Source organism: Bradysia coprophila, unplaced genomic scaffold, assembly GCF_014529535.1.
Source record: "Bradysia coprophila strain Holo2 unplaced genomic scaffold, BU_Bcop_v1 contig_151, whole genome shotgun sequence".
Classification (NCBI taxonomy): Eukaryota; Metazoa; Arthropoda; class Insecta; order Diptera; family Sciaridae; genus Bradysia; species Bradysia coprophila.
In genome coordinates this window covers 3,428,916-3,449,044 of record NW_023503423.1, presented here as the reverse complement: position 1 = coordinate 3,449,044, position 20,129 = coordinate 3,428,916, and the positions used below count along the sequence as shown (strand labels likewise).

The following is a 20,129-nucleotide window of genomic DNA, read 5'->3' as shown; positions in this document are numbered from 1 at the left end:
TCAATTTTAGCTACACCAAAAATCATATAACAAAATTCCAAACTTACATTACACATCTCCAATGTTTTTTAGTTTTGTTAGTTTTTGCTAAATTATATTGATATCCGTTAAACAGAGCCGATTGTTTGTTTTTTTGATTTAACACAAATTCACATTGGCCCAGCATTTTTAAGTTTATGTTATCACTTTGATTACAATCATTGCAATAAACATTGTCAATAGAATTTGTTGACAAATCACAGATGTCAATCAGATTTTGGGTTTACAATATTGTCGGTACCGTTAACTTCTGGCGCGTATCTATAAATTTCGTTTCAACTTTAAATTTTGAAGTTTTTTTTTACACAGTTTTTTCGAGGAGTTATTTTGTCCAGCTTTAAAAATTCTGTAGTTATTTTGACCGGGGTTATTTTGTCCAGGGTTATTTTGTCCGGGGTTATTTTGTCCGAAAGTTATTTTGTCCGAATGCCGGTGCAGCCAGTTAGTTTCTTTGTTCAAATTTCAGGAACTCTTGAAGAAAAGATTCTTACTGAGTTTAAAGAATTGTCGGTTTCCTTAGTTGTTGCTTTTATTCAGAAGCTTCGCTTTCGTTTAATTTTCTTTAATAAAACATACAAATCTATTGACGAAGAACAACGAACAAATTTTCTAAACTTTTTACTTTCCAATAAGGAAACCTGGATTGGCCTAGGGCGCCACGATTTCATTACTTCATTCTTTGGGCTCTGCTTTCTAAGTGGACTTTAGTTTATTCCACCACTAGGGGTATTGAAGTTTTGACAATTTTGACGCAGATCAGTATTCTGAACACACATGCTCAGGCTTTTCTTATAAAATTAACTTTGTACAGCTGCGATAAATATTTTTAATTAGAATCTCTTTTACGTCTCTTAAAATTAACTTTTCAGAACTTCAAACCTTTGGAATCAAGACTGTGGAAAGACAATCTAACTAGCTTCAGTCAAAAGCAAAAAGTTATTTCTGCAATTCGTCAAAAACCGTTGTCAAAATATTTTGAAAAATTTCAACCGCCCAGGTCGGACAATTTTCTGGAAAGTTGACTTTAATTAGTTTCGTTTGATATCAGAATCATGGGACTTAGATGTTTCCACTTTAACAAATAGTATTTTACATTACTAGGGATAAAAAGATGAAAAGTAGAGTTTTCGTGTGAATTTTGTTGATCCGAGGCGAAGCCGAGGTCAATAAACACACGAAAACGAGACTTTTAATTTTTATCCCGAGTTACGTAATGGATTTTACATGCTGAGGGCGTCGAAAGAAGTGCTTAAAACATGAAAAGTACGGTTTTCGACGCATGTAGCATGTAATAGTATTTTACATGCTACATACGTCTAAAACCGTACTTTCCAACTTTTCATATTTCAAGCACTATTTTTGACGCTCTCAACATGTAAAATACATTACATAACTCGGGATAAAAGATGAAAAGTCTCGTTTTCGTATGTTTATTGACCTCGGCTACGCCTTGGATCAACAAAATTCGCACGAAAACTCTACTTTTCGTCTTTTTATCCCTAGTCATGTAAAATACTATTACATAACAAGGGATAAAAAGTTGAAAAGTAGAGTTTTCGTGCGAATTTGGTTGATCCAAGGCGAAGCAGACGTCAATAAACACACGACTTTTCGTTTATGTCCTGAGTTATGTAATGTATTTTACATGCTGAGGGAGTCGAAAGAATTGCTTGAAACATGAAAAAGTACGATTTTCGACGCATGTAGCATGTAAAATTGATTTGACTGAATTTCAATTACGATCCTTCTGTTGCTTTAATTTTCCCTTTTATATTGCCTTTGTTTTAAAACAAAACATTACCCAAAAACCATTTCGGCCTAAAACAACACCAACAATTACGCGAGGGGCAAACCACTCAAAAGAGTTGCACGGTAAGAAAACAGTTGCATTCGATAATAAAAACAAAGAGTTGCACGGTAAAGAAATAAATTCTAATGTGTTTCAAGCGATTACCAGTTGTAATTGTACTAATCTAGTAACCGGTGAACTCGACTTAGTTTGAGCTTGGCCTTTAGTTTAGTCTGATTCTGTCTGAGAAGACATTTATAATAAAAGTTCTGAATAAGCGTGAAAATAATCTAGGGTTTTACTGCTCCTGAATAAATAGAAATCTAAAAAAAAAAACCTCTGATGCTATCAGACTGACAGTGAACGGTGAACCACTTTAATATAATCTTTGATTTGACTTACATTTTTTTGAAGAAAACGAGTTACATACGAAAAGAGTTGCAAATGAGCTGTGAAAGAGTTGCACTTTAAAAGAAAGAGTTGCAAATCGAGTGGTTTGCCCCTCACAATTACGTTGACTGTATCCATAAAAACGGATTTACGTACAATACCAATTTAGTTCATAAAGAATGCATAGCCCAAAACTGAGATAAACTCTCTACTAATTAGATTTTTCTCCTCCTACACAATATTCCTCAGGGAAACCCGACTGTCATTAAGTTGATTTCCATTCCACCCCACCGAAGAATGCCCCCCGCGCATAACAAAGTAAATTATCTTTTTAATTGAACGAAAATATTATTCAATATTTTTATCACATCGCCTCCGCGCGCTTTTATATACGACCTGATCCCGTCGTCGTCACACAATGTGAAATAATTTCGATTCTCACGTGACTTTTACTAAATAGAAATTTATTTACAATTACACCCAATCTGTTATATCCATTTTACGTTTATTGCCATAGCTTTTAAATCTCGCAACCGAATGTTTAGCGCATCATATACGCTACATCTGTACGTATATATAGATATAGTTTGTTATACATTCTTTATGTCGTTTATAATGCGGCGTAAAACAACTCAGTAAAGTAATAAAAAGCAATGGTAATACATATAAACACATATTTATGCTCAGATCCATAGATGCCATATATAAGACCGTCATGTATAATGTAGCAACTCCATGTGTATATATACAAAACACATCTAATATCGCTGCAGTGTATAGCATCTTAATTGGTTAGATAAAATCCTATTATTAAAGTCAATATCCCTGTTTTCCTTCAGCTTGTTGAAAATTCCATTCGAACCAGAACGAAGCAGCCGAATCGTTTTTCATCGCAATGAATACAAAATTTTCTTTTATGAATGTTTTATAAAACATCCCTGATGTGTTCTATTGCCACACTATTTCCGCGCGAACCGTTGCGATATATTTTGTTTCCACGATTTTCGTTTAGCTCATTTCACTAGATTAGAGCCATGATTTCAAACGATAATCATCCGTTTCCACCTACTTTCCGTTGGTGGTGCTGCAAATGAAAATGAAAGAAAAATCCAATCGACCCGAATGCGGTCTCTTTCCCGCCCGTTCACTTGAATCCAACTGGATTCTGATTGGTTCGAATTCGGTCTTTCCTATATATGTCGTTTCTTGTGGTGTGCTGTGTGTATATGGTTATATACACACAGTCGCTGGTTCATCTCAAACGAAAATGTTTATATGATTCTGCATGAGCTGACGCTGTGTGAGAAGGTATATAAGAAAATGTTAACACCCATCTTCCATTAAGGTATATTCATACCGGGAGTTGGATGTGCTAATAGATTTAATAAGCTATTGGACAGCACCATTGATGGTTTGGATTTCAGTGAAGTTTTAACATTCAGTGATTGCGTTTGAGTGAGTGAGTTTGTGCCGAGTCAATGCATTTAAAAATATCTAAAACTACCGGTAATCATCAACGATAAGTGATTGCTATACTCCAAAAAATTGAGTTTACGAACCGAAAGAGTTTGAATTATTGTGAACATTAAAATTTATGTGGCCGTGAACCAATTGCACCAACTGAACCATACGAATTAAATACCAAAATCGAGATAAAAAAAGAAAATCAAAAATTTGTGATGAATATGCAGGAATTCCGTTTCGCTCTGGAGCACCAACAACGTGAACAACAAATAGTCGTGGATTTAATGCCACAACAATACGGAAAACCATCGACACCACCGCCGTCGCCACCAATGAAAGGTCAGTGTTAAAGGTGTACAGAATTGTTAAAGAAAATTCTCAAAGAGAAATGTAGCTGCTAAAAACATCGGTTTTTGCAGAGTTAAATATAAACGGACATCTGGTGTTTCGGTCCCATATTGTATAACAATTAGTGTCTCTTCCGAAAACGGTTTCACTTTGGGAATGTACTTCACTTCAGTCAATTTAAAATGCGGAAGACACTTTAAAATGACTAGACTTTGTTCGTCGTCAATTTTTAGATTTTTTACAAAAAAAAACCAATCCGCATCCGGAAGCTAATTTAAGGCCTTTACGTACCTTGCTTTTCGTTTCATTTTCGTTTTCACAACATACTCTTCCAGAAATAAGTACCTCACTTAAGTACCTACATTATCCAATTTTCGGTTCATCTCAAGTGCACCCCGAGTTTTTAATGTAAGCTGCTGCATTTAGCATATGGATTCGTTTTAATTAATATAAATTTGAGCATTGCCGTTCGGAAACGGTGTACTTGAACACGATGTTGTGTGTGCGTGGTTTTTTTTTGGTACATTCAAATTGGATTATCATTTAATGAGATCGTTACTGGCTATTAATTAAAGTATAGTCATTAATAGTGGTATATAGAGGCGCATATTAGTGCTTAAATACTTGAAGATATTGGAATGCTTGTAGGTGGTAAACAGAAGTAATTATAAAATATACCAAAGCTGAATGAAGCATTGATTATTCCGCATTTCAATTATGAATCATTATCCTCATAGAACCGACGAGCTGCTACAAATTTGATACGGAATGTTCAGCTTCAAAACTCTAGTCCTTCGAATTATTTGTTTCTTATCTATGTGTGTCGATCACCAACATTTATTGCAATCGAACTACCTTCATCGTTCTGCTCATTCTACCTGCAAAGCAAATAATGCGGAGTAATTATCCATGGAAATGTTTAAGCAATTTTCACAGCCAATAATGGTGGGGCGTGGCACAACCAGTCTTAAATAGGTGACACTATTAGGTACGGTTTAATGAGCAATACAATTTTTTGCAAAACTTCTTAATCACCAAGTCTGACTGAGGAAATCCTGAAAATTTAAGAAATTTGGCGTCCCTGCAGAGGGATTTTGATTTCCATGACATTTCTTCAAATATTCATCCAGGCCTAAGCCGACGGAACATCAAGTCGCTTTAAAATCCAAAACATATTGTCAGGTCTTTGGCACCGATGATGGTCTGATTTCATCACCCTTAAGATTAACGATCCCGAGTAAAAGATTATTAAGTGAAACGTCTCCGAACAGACGATGCTAACCGGAATGTTTTCATTGAGAATTCTTTACACGATTGTACAATCAATATTTAAGCTAATAGAACTGTGGAGTGGTATTTTCGTTAGAGTTGGCGTAAATGGATCGGAAGTCGAGAACCTAGTTTACAACATCGACCACGAAGATAGCACTTTACATTGCTCTACTGTAAAGTACAGAGATCGTGTGATTACTCCACTCGCCTTCGGCTCGTTCCGCAAAGCTCACGCATGGACGTAATATACTATTATCTCTGTACTGTAATGTGCTGTGCACCTAACGTACACAAGCATGCAAAATCGATTAATGATGACAAACAAAAGTTGACACTCAAGTCAGGGGCTAATCTTCTATAGAAAAACATTCAAGTCAGTGGCAAGTCTGGATCAAATTACACGATTTATTTCGTTCTAGCGGGGGGTTCGTTCAAAAGTTATTGGAAAACAAACAAAAAAGAAAGAAAGAACAACTTTCAACTTAATTGTCAGTAATGCGATATAATCTTGTTTGCAGAAAACCGCCTCAAATATTGCCAAAAGGTTTTTCTTTTATTGAACGAAGGCAGGAGAAGAACAATTTTTATGGCTTTGGTTATTAGCAAAAAATTTGTTTTTAATTTTATGGTGCAGTAAATAGTGACCCTTTAACTACTTATAATAATTGTAATCCTATTAAGGAAATTTAGATGATCATAATTCTGATTTATAGTGTACCTGGCGTAGATGGTTATTTGTCTCTTCGGGACGTTCCGTGCTCATAGTCTTTTTTCCATGATGGTATACGCTGGAAAATAGAAATAAAGACAAATGTTTCAAACGATTTGTGTCATTGGTGTATTTTACAATTTGTCGGCTAGTTAGGGTTCAATAAATAACTGTCCATTGTCCATATATTCGAAACATTTGGGTGACACTCGTAAAAATGAGTAAACTTTCTACGGAACTTGTCGACGGTTTCGTTTCAGATGAAACTGATCTGCATTGAATGTTCTCAACCGACAACAACCCGTCATTGAAATTCCATAAAAACAATGAGTCAAATTTTTATTATTTCGAGTCAGACCTCTTTTGGCGACAGCTGAACTGAATTCCGGTGTCTTCCCTTAAGGCATTAAAATTAAAACAAAAAAAAAATGATTTTTTCACAGATTGTGGTAGCCCCATCATGGACTCCATAAATGGTATTCCAGTGGATCCATCAGTTCGGAGATATCGAACGGCATTCACTAGAGAACAATTGGCGCGACTGGAAAAGGAATTCTACAAAGAAAATTACGTTTCACGACCGAGACGTTGCGAATTGGCGGCCCAATTAAATCTACCCGAATCGACAATAAAGGTAAGTTCAGTCAGTCTTTCCGTTTTGTTCAGTTCCTCGTTTTTTGTATGATGGATAGAGTAACAGTACTGGCTACGAGTCCTCCGCTAGTTACGAGAAGTGAAATAGAGGTCCGAGTGAGGGGGATATGAGTGTATGCGTGAGTGTATGCGTGAGTGAGATAAAACAGGGAAAGAGAATCGTATAGCTAAAATAAAGAAAGGGGCTCGTAGCCAGTGCCATTACCCTACCTTTTTTCTGATCTCTGTTAAATCTGCTAAGAAACAATGACAATCATTCAAGTAAATATTTACCGAAAAATGTGGGCCGCACATTAATTCGAATGAAGGACTCAACCAGCTTTAAAAAAAACCGATCAGAGACTCTATTCAATTCAAAACAGCAAAAAGCTTCTCATGTATAATACAACAAACATATTACGAATCAATTAGCGTCATTAAGTTTTCGAAACCTGTTCATCAACCATCTAAATATCAACAATAATTATTGCTTTTTACCTATCCATAACATTAGTAGTTTATTCATTTAAATCTTTAATGTAGCCGCTGTTACCGCTGTTACGCTTGTGTTAAGTTCGGTGTGAGATATTTTAATTTGATGCGAGCCGACTTTACAACAGTCTTCTTTTTTATTATTATAAATATTACGCTTTTATAGTGACTAAAAATGTAGGTAGTTTTCAAACAAACAAATACGCACCGAGATCACCATCATATACGTATACACATGTATTCTAGAATAAATCATAATTTTTCTGGGTATATTCAAATGGAGATGTCGAAACAAACGTTTATTTATTTATCCATTTCATAAGTTGGGGCATAATGTGCCAAAAGAAAAATCTTTTTTTTTTATTTTGATTTTCAATCTGACAGAGTTTATTGTTTCAACTAAATTAAACAGTTTGTTAAGCACATCCGAAGATTGAAAGCTTTTCGGTTGTTAGCTCTTTTGAGGTCAACTTTATGAAATTATTATAGGAACTTGTACGCAAATGGGTGCTTCATGTTAGGCCGTAAACAGACGAGCAATTTTCCATTGATGAAATCGACAATTAAGCTGCATTAATTATGGAAGACGCAGTTTAATTGTCGATCACATCAATCCAAAATCACTCTTGTCCTATTTGAATAGAATTGAAACTGTTGGGATCAAAAGTAGGTCTTTTCCATCTGTCAAAGTGACGTTTTAAACGTCAAACTAAAAAATTATTCGAATTGGTCCCAGGGTCGTTAGCTTTTCTTTATTTTTCTACTTCAGCAAAATAATTGAAGAAAATTTGACGACAACAAATCAACGACCTAGAGACCAATTTGCATAATTTTTTAGTTTGACGTTTAAAACGTCACTTTGACAGATGGAAAAGGCCGACGTTTGATACCAACAGTTTCAATTGAACTAACTGAAATACGGTCATTGTACCTTCACAAGTCTACCTGTTTAATGAAGTGACTCGGAAGGTAGGTAGACAAATATCATGCTGAGTTTAGGGTAGGTAGGGGCGTTTCTTCATAATTATATTTCAATATATGCTTAATGCGTATGAAGTTATGCAATCGGAGCCGAAGGCAGTTCGTCAATAGTTAATTTTTCACCGAGGGAAGAAAAAAAATTAAAAATTTCATTTTATTGTGTTATTTCTGGCCAGAGTGTAGCGAGGGTCACAAGTCACCCGATAAAATGAAATTTTTTGCTTTTTTCCAGAGGTAAACACAACGATTTTCACAACAAAGGCTTCTGAAGTTTCAGCTGAGGTGAGAAAATTACTATTTTCTCGCCTGCGTTGTGAAAAACACTTTCCCCGATCTATTTCCTGCGGGTGAAAGTCACTTATTTCACCACAACGAATGCATAGAAACTCTTTCATTTTAATTCATTTTATAGTGCTGAACGAGTGCGGCCAATTTTTGGGAAAGCATTCTCCTGAATTTTTGTGAAATTTCTTGATTTTGTCGAAGTGCTTAGTATCTCGAATTTGTCGAAACAAATTTTGTAGAAAACTCCAGAAAATTTGGGAAAATTCAAGAGAATTTTTTCTAAGAGGCCGCGCGGGACACGAGGAATTGGAAATGTATTTTCATACGTGCGACGTATAAACCTTTTTTTCTCACTCAATTCTGGTGAGAATATGGAGTTTTGTTGACGCTCTCTATGATGACAGTTCAGGGGAGAAAATTTTTATTTTCTCACCTCTTGTATCTTCCAAGGGGTGAAAAAGAGTTTTTTCTCTTTGAAACTGTCACTTTGTTTTGAACAAAGTCTCGTGTATGTCCATCATTCTTCAATCATTCTCAATTTTTGTAAAAATTTTGTTTTTCTTTTAGGAGAATTCTTTTTTGTTTCTGATTACTTTTAATGTGATGAACGTATTTATGCTAAAGACAAATTAAGCTTAATCTTCACAACAATAATTTCCTCACATTTTATGGTTTTCAAGAACAAATAATTTTATTCCTGATACAGAAACCAGAATGCCCGATGAGTGTAAACTTTAGCACCAATGTGTTAATTGACGTACACCACACACACAAAAAAGCCTCTCTGCTCGGTGATAAAATATAAATTAATTAAACTTCAGCGTTGAAATGATACGATACATTTTTTTCCATCACAATATAACAGCGCTAATAATTCATTATGATTATCATTGATTAACGCTATTAAACGGAATGGAAGAAACACATTATTGCCATAACGTATCATCACTTCCATGTATACCAAAAAAAGACGAAACAGCAAATTCATTGTTTTAATCAATTTTTTCTTCTCGTTTCGTTAAAGGTCTGGTTCCAAAATCGCCGCATGAAAGACAAACGCCAACGGATCGCTGTCGCATGGCCATATGCTGCTGTGTATTCAGATCCGGCGTTCGCCGCATCAATACTGCAAGGTATGTTAACACATCTAATTGATTTGTGAATAGATTTAAGAATGTTGAATCCATGAGTCTCACGGTTTTAATATGAAACATTGTGGAGGTTGGGATAACTGTACCAGCGAAAAATTTCGAAACGAATTCCCTGACCATTTTTATTTCTCCTCACACAGCCGCTGCTAATTCCGTTGGTATGCCATACGGTTATCCAACAACACCAATGCTACCACAAATGCCAGTTATGCCACCACAAATGCCTTCAAATCATTTCTCCTATGGCTATCGATATTCACCGTACCCAATACCGCAACGGTCCCATCAACTATCGAACAACAACTATCCGATGATGAACAATGGCTACACAGCACTATCAATACCAAAGACGCACACACCACCGCACGATCTACAGAGCCAATCTTCGCCGCATTCTGTGCCTTCGCTAAGTCCCGGTTCGGACAAGTTGACCTCACCGCTGAAAAATGTCATTTCCAATTCGCACAGCGAGCTAATGTCGCCGACCAGTCATCAAACCATATTGAAGGGACACGATAAACCGAAGCTATTCAAACCGTACAAATCGGAGGCGTAGCTTGAATTGAAATGACCTTAAGTCGGACTGTTGTTAAGTGTAGTGAAGCGGCATTACCAAAGACGATGTCAGTTAAATTTTTGATTTTTTCACAATTTGAACGGTCAAAATGTTGCCGAAGATTTTTTTCAGTTGATAATTTTGTGTTTAAGTGAGTCGTTCAAGGTTACGTGTGCTCTGTAAATTGTTGTCCAGATTTCCATTGTGGACGTGTCTGTTCGAAGGAAATAAAATTTGATGCGAACACAAGTTTGAGGAGTTCCCATAATCTGTATTCAGAGGCTCACAGTAGAAATTGTTCAAGGAGAAAAATGTTTCGTGCGGGCATGAAAATAGTGCGCGATCCTTTGGAATACTGGGACATTTTTTCGGAAGAAAAGTTCAGCTCCCAGTAAATGGTTATCCATCCGAAAGATGAGTGAAGCAGGAATTCACTTTTTAATTTTTTGTTTGTCGTGAAATTTTGAAAAAAACATTATTTCCATGCCCGGTCATAATTTGATATAATTTGCAAAATTTCAGCAGCAATGCACTCCCAACGATCAAGTAGAAAAAGCTTCCGAAAATGTTAGAATCCGAAACGAACAGTATCGGTGTCATTCAACTTGTTCGAAAAAGTCATTTGTCTAAATTAATATCTTCTCATGCACAGCTTGACTTTGACAGTAATGGTACCCTGGGTACACTCTCTGTCTTCGGATTTTTTTGTTTTGTTTTTTTCTACTCAATTGTTAGGAGTGCATTTGTTAGCACAACATAACTTCAAGTTAAAATGTAGAAACACCAAATACCACTAAGTTGTATGGCCGGAAGAACTATAATGCGGTGTTCATAAATGGCTGGAATGGATGCAGAATTTTTGAGATTTTCATGATTTTTTTAGTGATTTTTCTTTCCATCGATTTTCAGTTTTGTCGGAGTGATAAAATCGATTATCGGATAAAATGAACGGAATAGTTATTCATGCCACCGAGTAATAAATGCTTTTTCAGGCACTACGGATGCGTAGTTGCGTAGGCAACGAAACTTTTTACTTACGTCACTGAGCTGAGAAAACAAATGTTTTTTGTACTAAATTGCAAACGAGGCAGTGCGTAAACGACATTTTATTATATTCCCGCACTAGTGCGTAAATGTGACGTTAGTAAAAATGAACATTGCACTTGATTCCGTACACCAAATCTTCTTCCTAGCCTGTGTGTTAATGAAATTTTACGCAATCGATGGGAAAATGGTGAAACCGAGGTAGACAATACACCGTAACCGAAAATCTTTCTTTAGCGCTCATGTTAGGAAAATAGCTAAATAATCCGACGAAATCACAGAAATCTCAAAATTTGTTTCTCAAAGAACCATAAATGGATGCGAGTATATGGACGTGTTATAAAACGTTTGATGGACGTTTGTCGTCGCAGCTAAAAAAATTAAAATTAATCACCAAATGTACACTCAAGTGAATTGTATAAATAGGAAAATGTATTAAAATTGTACAAAGCTCTAGGTTCTAATTTCAAAAAAGAAAATTTTATTTGTAAATAATGCAAGAAAATGTAATGTTGACCTGTAAATTATAGTTTAATTGTTTGTCCTTACCGCAAGATGAGTATATGTGTTAAATTGAAATGGCTATTGTTATAAATAGCTTACTTTACCAGAAAACCAGAATTTTAGTCGAATAAACATTTTATTATAAATTGATTATACCTCAACACCTCATAATAATATGTAATAGAAGACGAAGAAGAAGAAGAAGCCTAGATGTAATTTCTGTTTAGTTTGGATTTGAAATTGTTAAGTGTATATTTGCATCAGAACAAACAAAAAACCGTATGTATTATAGTTAGGAGGAAAAATAATAATAAAGAAAAAACCAGACATAGAATGAGAAAAAAGATTTTTTTTTATTTAAATTTCTTTCTCCAAAATTCTACGCACAACAAACTATATTCAAGGATATTGGCTCCGATCCCAAGGTAATAAAGCCATCAACGGAATCAAAGGAAAAGATGCCGTTTTTTATTTTCTTTAAATGTTTTACTGCGATCCCTTTTTATTGGGTAACCAGAGAGAAATTACTTTATGAATTTCGGTAACATTTTACCACAACAAAATATTTATTTTCGGCGCACAAAATGCTTGACGAAGATTCTTTTTCCGAAAATGTTATCGTAACTTCGGTGTGTAACAATCATTATACATCGATTTATTGCCATTTAGCTGAACATGCATATATAGTATAGGACCTATGAGCGAGACTATTTAGCTAATTTTGCTTGTAAAGTAACATTTTTTTAAAGGATGGTCTGTTAAAGAAACAGAGCAAACCAATACTTCAATATCAACGTAAGTTAAAAAAAATTCTTCAACTTCAACCACCTATATGCACAATGAAACTAAGAATTTTATTGTCTGTAAGAATGTGAAAATGCGCAGATGTATGCTAGCTTCTGGAGTATATCACCAACCGCATCAGGGCAATTATCTGAAATTGGCAATTACTGCAGTTATTCTTGACTGGCAACCAAACTAGGAAAATTAAGGTGTAAAAACGGTACAGTGTATCCTGTCATAGGCAATTTTACAATTTTAAACATAGCTAACGCCGACCCGTACGAAACACCTATTCGTATCAAAAGCCTTTACTGTGAAACTCTTCATTTCTTTTACTTCATTCTCTACTGAAAAGCTATTCGCCCTTTAAAATCACTTACATTATCTTTCTTTGCCTTGTTAGCATATACAAATAAATTGCCGGAGGCAATATAGACAGCCCCGTACGAAGACAAATTTCATAAATTCCTATTTAAACAGCTATATTTACCTATATTTCACTGTAAATAAACATTTCACAGAGGAATATATGCTATTATATAGCTCTATATGCCTGTATATGGCTCAATATAGGTGAATATAGATATATGTAGATGTCCATATATGGAATGCCTGAAACACCCCACACACATAACAAATTATTTCCATGTTAACAGAAACTCTCTAAGTACCATTTTTCCCACTTTATATCATTTTTATTAAAATCCAATATGGCCACCGGCAGCCATTTTGTTAGGAGACCGGAAATTTTACCGACGCTTTACATTCGTTAATACCTTTCAAACAAAAAACGAGCCATCAGAACAGTCGGAGCGTTTGCTGCGACTGAGCCCCGTACAAACCCGTATATCTATTGCGTACGTGACCCTAGTGCGTCTGTCACCCTACTTTGACCGTAAGCCTATGCGCCGGTTAAAGTAGTTAAAGTAAAATTATTATGTAATGTGTACATCTTAGAAATTGCGCATAGCGCAATTACGAAGCCCCGTACGACGTTCCTCTCAAATAAAACAAAAATTTCAAATAGCCCTAAAATTTTAATTTATTGAGTATAAATACACATAGGGCCTAGTATCGGCCTCAGTCCGAGGATCCAAATTTATTTATTTTTTTCAACTACATTCTATTCGGCCTTTGATTACCTTCCAAATGAAACAAAAAATACGGAAAACGGATGAAATTTGCTCGAGTTATATGTAAAATACACATAGGGCCCTAGTAGCGGCCTTAGTCCGAGGACCCAAATTTAATTATTTTTTTCAACAACATTCTATTCGGTGTTCGATTATCTTTCAAATGAAACAAAAATTACGAAAAACGGATGAAATTTACTCGAGTTATATGTAAAATACACATAGGGACCTAGTAGCGGCCTTAGTCCAAGGACCCAAATTTAATTTTTTTTTTCAACAACATTCTATTCGGCTTTTGATTACCTTCCAAATGAAACAAAAATTACGAAAAACGGATGAAATTTACTCGAGTTGTATGTAAAATACGCATAGGGCCCTAGTAGCGGCCTTAGTCCGAGGACCCAAATTTATTTTTTTTTCAACAACATTCTATTCGGCTTTTGATTACCTTCCAAATGAAACAAAAATTACGAAAAACGGAGAAAATTTGCACGAGTTATATGTAAAATACACATAGGGCCCTAGTAGCGGCCTTAGTCCAAGGACCCAAATTTAATTTTTTTTTTCAACAACATTCTATTCGGTGTTCGATTATCTTTCAAATGAAACAAAAATTACGAAAAACGGATGAAATTTACTCGAGTTGTATGTAAAATACGCATAGGGCCCTAGTAGCGGCCTTAGTCCGAGGACCCAAATTTAATTTTTTTTCAACAACATTCTATTCGGCCTTTGATTACCTTCCAAATGACACAAAAATTACGAAAAACGAATGAAATTTACTCGAGTTCAATGTAAAATACACATAGGGCCCTAGTAGTGGCCTTAGTCCAAGGACCCAAATTTAATTTTTTTTTCAACAACTTTCTATTCGGCGTTCGATTACCTTCCAAATGAAACAAAAATTACGAAAAACGGATGAAATTTACTCGAGTTGTATGTAAAATACGCATAGGGCCCTAGTAGCGGCCTTAGTCCGAGGACCCAAATTTAATTATTTTTTTCAAAAATATTCTATTCGGTGTTCGATTATCTTTCAAATGAAACAAAAATTACGAAAAACGGATGAAATATACTCGAGTTATATGTAAAATACACATAGGGACCTAGTAGCGGCCTTAGTCCAAGGACCCAAATTTAATTTTTTTTTCAACAACATTCTATTCGGTGTTCGATTATCTTTCAAATGAAGCAAAAATTACGAAAAACGGATGAAATTTACTCGAGTTGTATGTAAAATACGCATAGGGCCCTAGTAGCGGCCTTAGTCCGAGGACCCAAATTTAATTATTTTTTTCAACAACATTCTATTCGGTGTTCGATTATCTTTCAAATGAAACAAAAATTACGAAAAACGGATGAAATTTACTCGAGTTATATGTAAAATACACATAGGGACCTAGTAGCGGCCTTAGTCCAAGGACCCAAATTTAATTTTTTTTTCAACAACATTCTATTCGGTGTTCGATTATCTTTCAAATGAAGCAAAAATTACGAAAAACGGATGAAATTTACTCGAGTTGTATGTAAAATACGCATAGGGCCCTAGTAGCGGCCTTAGTCCGAGGACCCAAATTTATTTTTTTTTCAACAACATTCTATTCGGCTTTTGATTACCTTCCAAATGAAACAAAAATTACGAAAAACGGAGAAAATTTGCACGAGTTATATGTAAAATACACATAGGGCCCTAGTAGCGGCCTTAGTCCAAGGACCCAAATTTAATTTTTTTTTCAACAACATTCTATTCGGTGTTCGATTATCTTTCAAATGAAACAAAAATTACGAAAAACGGATGAAATTTACTCGAGTTGTATGTAAAATACGCATAGGGCCCTAGTAGCGGCCTTAGTCCGAGGACCCAAATTTAATTTTTTTTCAACAACATTCTATTCGGCCTTTGATTACCTTCCAAATGACACAAAAATTACGAAAAACGAATGAAATTTACTCGAGTTCAATGTAAAATACACATAGGGCCCTAGTAGTGGCCTTAGTCCAAGGACCCAAATTTAATTTTTTTTCAACAACTTTCTATTCGGCGTTCGATTACCTTCCAAATGAAACAAAAATTACGAAAAACGGATGAAATTTACTCGAGTTGTATGTAAAATACGCATAGGGCCCTAGTAGCGGCCTTAGTCCGAGGACCCAAATTTAATTATTTTTTTCAAAAATATTCTATTCGGTGTTCGATTATCTTTCAAATGAAACAAAAATTACGAAAAACGGATGAAATATACTCGAGTTATATGTAAAATACACATAGGGACCTAGTAGCGGCCTTAGTCCAAGGACCCAAATTTAATTTTTTTTTCAACAACATTCTATTCGGTGTTCGATTATCTTTCAAATGAAGCAAAAATTACGAAAAACGGATGAAATTTACTCGAGTTGTATGTAAAATACGCATAGGGCCCTAGTAGCGGCCTTAGTCCGAGGACCCAAATTTAATTATTTTTTTCAACAACATTCTATTCGGTGTTCGATTATCTTTCAAATGAAACAAAAATTACGAAAAACGGATGAAATTTACTCGAGTTGTATGTAAAATACGCATAGGGCCCTAGTAGCGGCCTTAGTCCGAGGACCCAAATTTAATTATTTTTTTCAAAAATATTCTATTCGGTGTTCGATTATCTTTCAAATGAATCACTTAGGTGGCCCTAACTCACGAAGGGCCGACCCGAATATGCCCATCTTCGAACTTAGCCTCACTATTTTGACTATCTTTCAGGGAAAAAAAAATTTTGAAATCGGATTTGATTTACTTAAGATATCGACGTGACGGACAGACGGACAGACGGCCCAAATTTTTATTGCGGATTCGTCATCTATGAACATAGGCAAACACTTTGCCCTCACCGTCTGCTTCGAATTCCATCAATTACACACGGCATCGTAATCCTATAAGCCCCTTCGTACTTCGTACGGGGCTAAAAATTCATGAAATTCGGTCAAAATTTACTCGAGATATTGACAAAATACTCCACGTTCACTGTACGGCCGAGTAGCCAGATAAGAGCTCACTCCAAGAGACCTAGCTCACGCTCCGGAGAACATAATTTCAAAAACTTTTTTTCCCTGATTGGTACGGTCAATACCTATCTAATAAAGCTAAAACAGACGAAATATGTTCAAATGTGGCCGACCTACAAGCAAAAACTGCTTGCCGCCCTGTGCCTGTTCCACACCAAGGGGTCTAACTCACGAGTCGGTCATCCGATTTCCATTTTTTTGTCGATCGGTATTGTAAATACCTTTTATTTGACGTATCAGTTACAAGTGTAACATTCGAATGTCCGGAGATATCTTCGAAAAACCGTAAAGCACTTATTGGGCCACAGCTCGGGAGGGGTCGATCCAAAATCACTCATCTTCGAACTTAGCGTGTCTTTTGACATTACCAAACGGGAAAAAAAAAGAATTTTCAAAATCGGATGCGTTTTACTCAAGTTATCGTGCAGACGGACAGACGGACAGACGGACATTTTTTTTCACTGATTTGGCATCTCTAGACAACCACAATAGGTTTCCCCTTACTCAGGGAGTCCAATTCGACGTGTTACGGACGTATGCGTAAACGCATAAGACCCCAGTACTTCGTACGGGTCTAATAGTTATTTATCTACCAAGGTAGGTATGAAGGTATTTTTTCGCACTAGATGTCAATTGTCGATCCGAGGCGAAGCCGAGGTCGACAAGACGTCGTGTGCGAAAAAATACCGGAATACCTACCGTGGTAGATACAACGTTTTTCGCAATTTCGGGCCATAATCACCTTTCCAATGCAAAATATTACCAAAATTTCTACCAAACAATCACATGCAAACATGAATTCATTTGAACGATCAAGCAACCTGCACTATATACACATTGTATTGTGATGTATAGAGACGCGCTAAATAAAATCAAGTAGTCAATGCTTAGTATGTACGCTTCAACAATACGTTCTGTATAATTGTGTGACTCTGTAGCCGAATGGCTATGGTCGTTGCTTGGTGTTTGGAAGAATTTTGGTGTTGGATGTTCAAATCCTGGTCTGTGCAAAGTTTTTATTTATAAAATTTAGTCTTTCTTAAAGGTACTAAGCTATGTAGCGTGCGAAAAAAATGTGAAAAAGCCCAAGTGCGAAAAAAATAATCAAAAACGCACTGTGAAATAAATACCTTCAAAACGACATTAAATGGATGCATGGAAAGGTGATGATTATGGACCGGAATTGCAAAAAAATTAAATTAAATGAAGTATGAGCAGCGATGTCCTTATTCGGGTTGAAAATATTAAGTCTAATTCCACCATTTCGGTGTTCGACAATGAATAATTTATGATTTTGACGTCTTCTTTTGTGTGTTGCTCCGTCATTTTGGTGTGCAAAAATTAAATGAAGTTTAAAATCTGTCCTTTTTGCGTTCTTTTGACGTCGATATTGCTTTAAAAAAGAGCGCGGCACGAACTCTATTACAATAAGAGTCAGTGTCACATTTGTCAAAATAAGGTGGTATTTTGACTGTGTCAAAACGAAATTTGGTTGCTAGATAGGGCATTGGTCTTACACTCTAAAATGTTCACTATGATTGAAAATGCATGAATGTATGACACAGCTCTGCTTATAGCATGAACACAAGAAATATTCGGAGGCTTATGCAATTAAAATAGGCCTTGCGCTTTCTCGCAAAGATAGGAGTCATGATTTCTTGGTGTGAATAAAAACACACATGAAATCGTACACGCATTAAATAGATGATAATGTTTGTCACACTTCGTTCATTCCTTGATAATACGATAACCTGACTAATTCTCAACTGATTTCCAAAAACTGTTTTTAATCGTCGAGGAATGAAATTCGTGAAGTTAACGTCAACGATGCGCTAAAATGGACCTCGCGATCTGACACACATTTCCAACAGAATATCTGTCTGGTCACTTTATCATACGACGACTGAGTAATGTTTAAAGGATTTCCAAAACCTTTTTTATTCGAAAAGAACTTTTTGTGGGATATCTTGGTGTCGATGCTAAACAAAAAGTGTGAATTTTGCGGCTACAGCGAAGCGAGGGCCGTAGTTCACACGAGTTTCATTTTTATTCAAGAGGTAAGCAAGAAATACGCCGTCGTTACAGAGTCTTTTAGCAGACAATAGGATTTAAGCATCGCTAGTTTGAAAATGTTTATTAATTCTGAAAATTGGTTCAGTTCATTGAATGACGTAATGTCATAAAAGCAAACTCATAAGAGTGTTGTATGATCAACAACAAGTATACAAGCTTGTTTCTCGAAAACACACTTGTCAGTTTGCTTTTATCAGAAAGTTGTTACCGAATTAATGAAGTCCATAGCAGCATCCAATGAATTCTGGTTTGCTAAAATTGATTTCCACATATGATAATGAAAAGAATAAACCGAAAATAGTCCACATGTAATGGGTCATTTTCGCAGGGGGTAAATTGCTATGTAATATTCAACTTTCGCATGAGACAGGTAGCAAAAATATTTACAACTGAAGCTGCTTCATTTACGCGTTTAAGTCATTGAAAACTAGGAAGTCGGAGCTTGAGATCCAGTGAGAAAGTCAATCTTATTATTTAATGAACTCCGTAGAGATGCACTGCTGCAAGAGGTTAAACAGAATATTCCAGAGATTTTCAAATTTGTCATGCAATGCTACAGACACCCTACGAACGTTTATTATGGCGATCATTTGATCCTTTCTCAACGGGGCGTTCAACAGGGTGATCCACTTGGTCCAGCTTTGTTTTGCCTAAATTCAAAAATTTATTTCGTCGCTTCAATTAATAAATTTGGATTTGAATTTATGGTACCTTGATGATGGTACTATTGCAGGCAGCCCTAATGATGTTTTGTGTGCACTTCAATTAATCATTAAGAAGGCGAATGAAGTCGGTTTGGAACTCAATCATCAAAAATGCGAAATTGCATTCCTCGGTTCAAATTCAAACAAAGAAATCGACGAAGTAATGAAAAGATTTCAATCAATTTGCCAAGGAATTAAAGAAATACAAACGGGCAACGAATTTCTTTTGGGTACCCCGCTTACCGAACAGGCCGCTGTGGTTTGTCTGAATAATAAAATCGCCGACTTACAACGACTATCCAGGAAGTTATCGAATATCAGTGCACATGGCGCCTATTTTCTGTTGAGAGTTTCGATCACAACTCCACGATTGATTTTCTTTCTCCGTGGAACACCAATGTGGCTCAACAGTATTGGTCTACAACATTATGACGAAGTTTTGAAAGAATCATTAGAATCACTTCTCAACGTTCAATTAACACCTCAAGCTTGGTCCGAATCAGCCTTGCCAATTAAATATGGAGGAATTGGGATCCGTCATGCATCTGACATAGCCCTACCGTGCTTTTTATCATCAATTTACGAAGTTTCCGACTTGTTAGACAATTTGTTATCTGAACAATACCGACAAATTGATTTTGCAAAATCGGAGGCAGAAGAACTTTGGTGTGACAAACATGGTGACTTGCCAGATGCAGCAGTACGAAAGTCCCAAAGCGCTTGGGAAATCAATATGATAA

The 20,129-nt window shown here is 35.8% G+C and overlaps 1 protein-coding gene and 1 long non-coding RNA gene across 2 annotated transcripts; both read left to right on the top strand.

The window, feature by feature from the left end:
* Positions 1 to 1,169: 1,169 nt before the first annotated feature.
* Positions 1,170 to 12,001, top strand: LOC119074501. The gene is made up of 2 exons (XR_005087200.1): positions 1,170 to 1,201; positions 11,355 to 12,001. It is a non-coding gene; the product is annotated as an uncharacterized LOC119074501 (long non-coding RNA).
* LOC119074500 (segmentation protein even-skipped) lies at positions 3,644 to 12,001 on the top strand. Its single transcript, XM_037180656.1, has 4 exons — positions 3,644 to 4,021; positions 6,455 to 6,645; positions 9,427 to 9,535; positions 9,694 to 12,001. Exons 1-4 carry the CDS (start codon positions 3,898 to 3,900, stop codon positions 10,107 to 10,109), a joined length of 840 nt encoding a protein of 279 aa, XP_037036551.1. The 5' UTR covers positions 3,644 to 3,897; the 3' UTR covers positions 10,110 to 12,001.
* Positions 12,002 to 20,129: the final 8,128 nt, after the last annotated feature.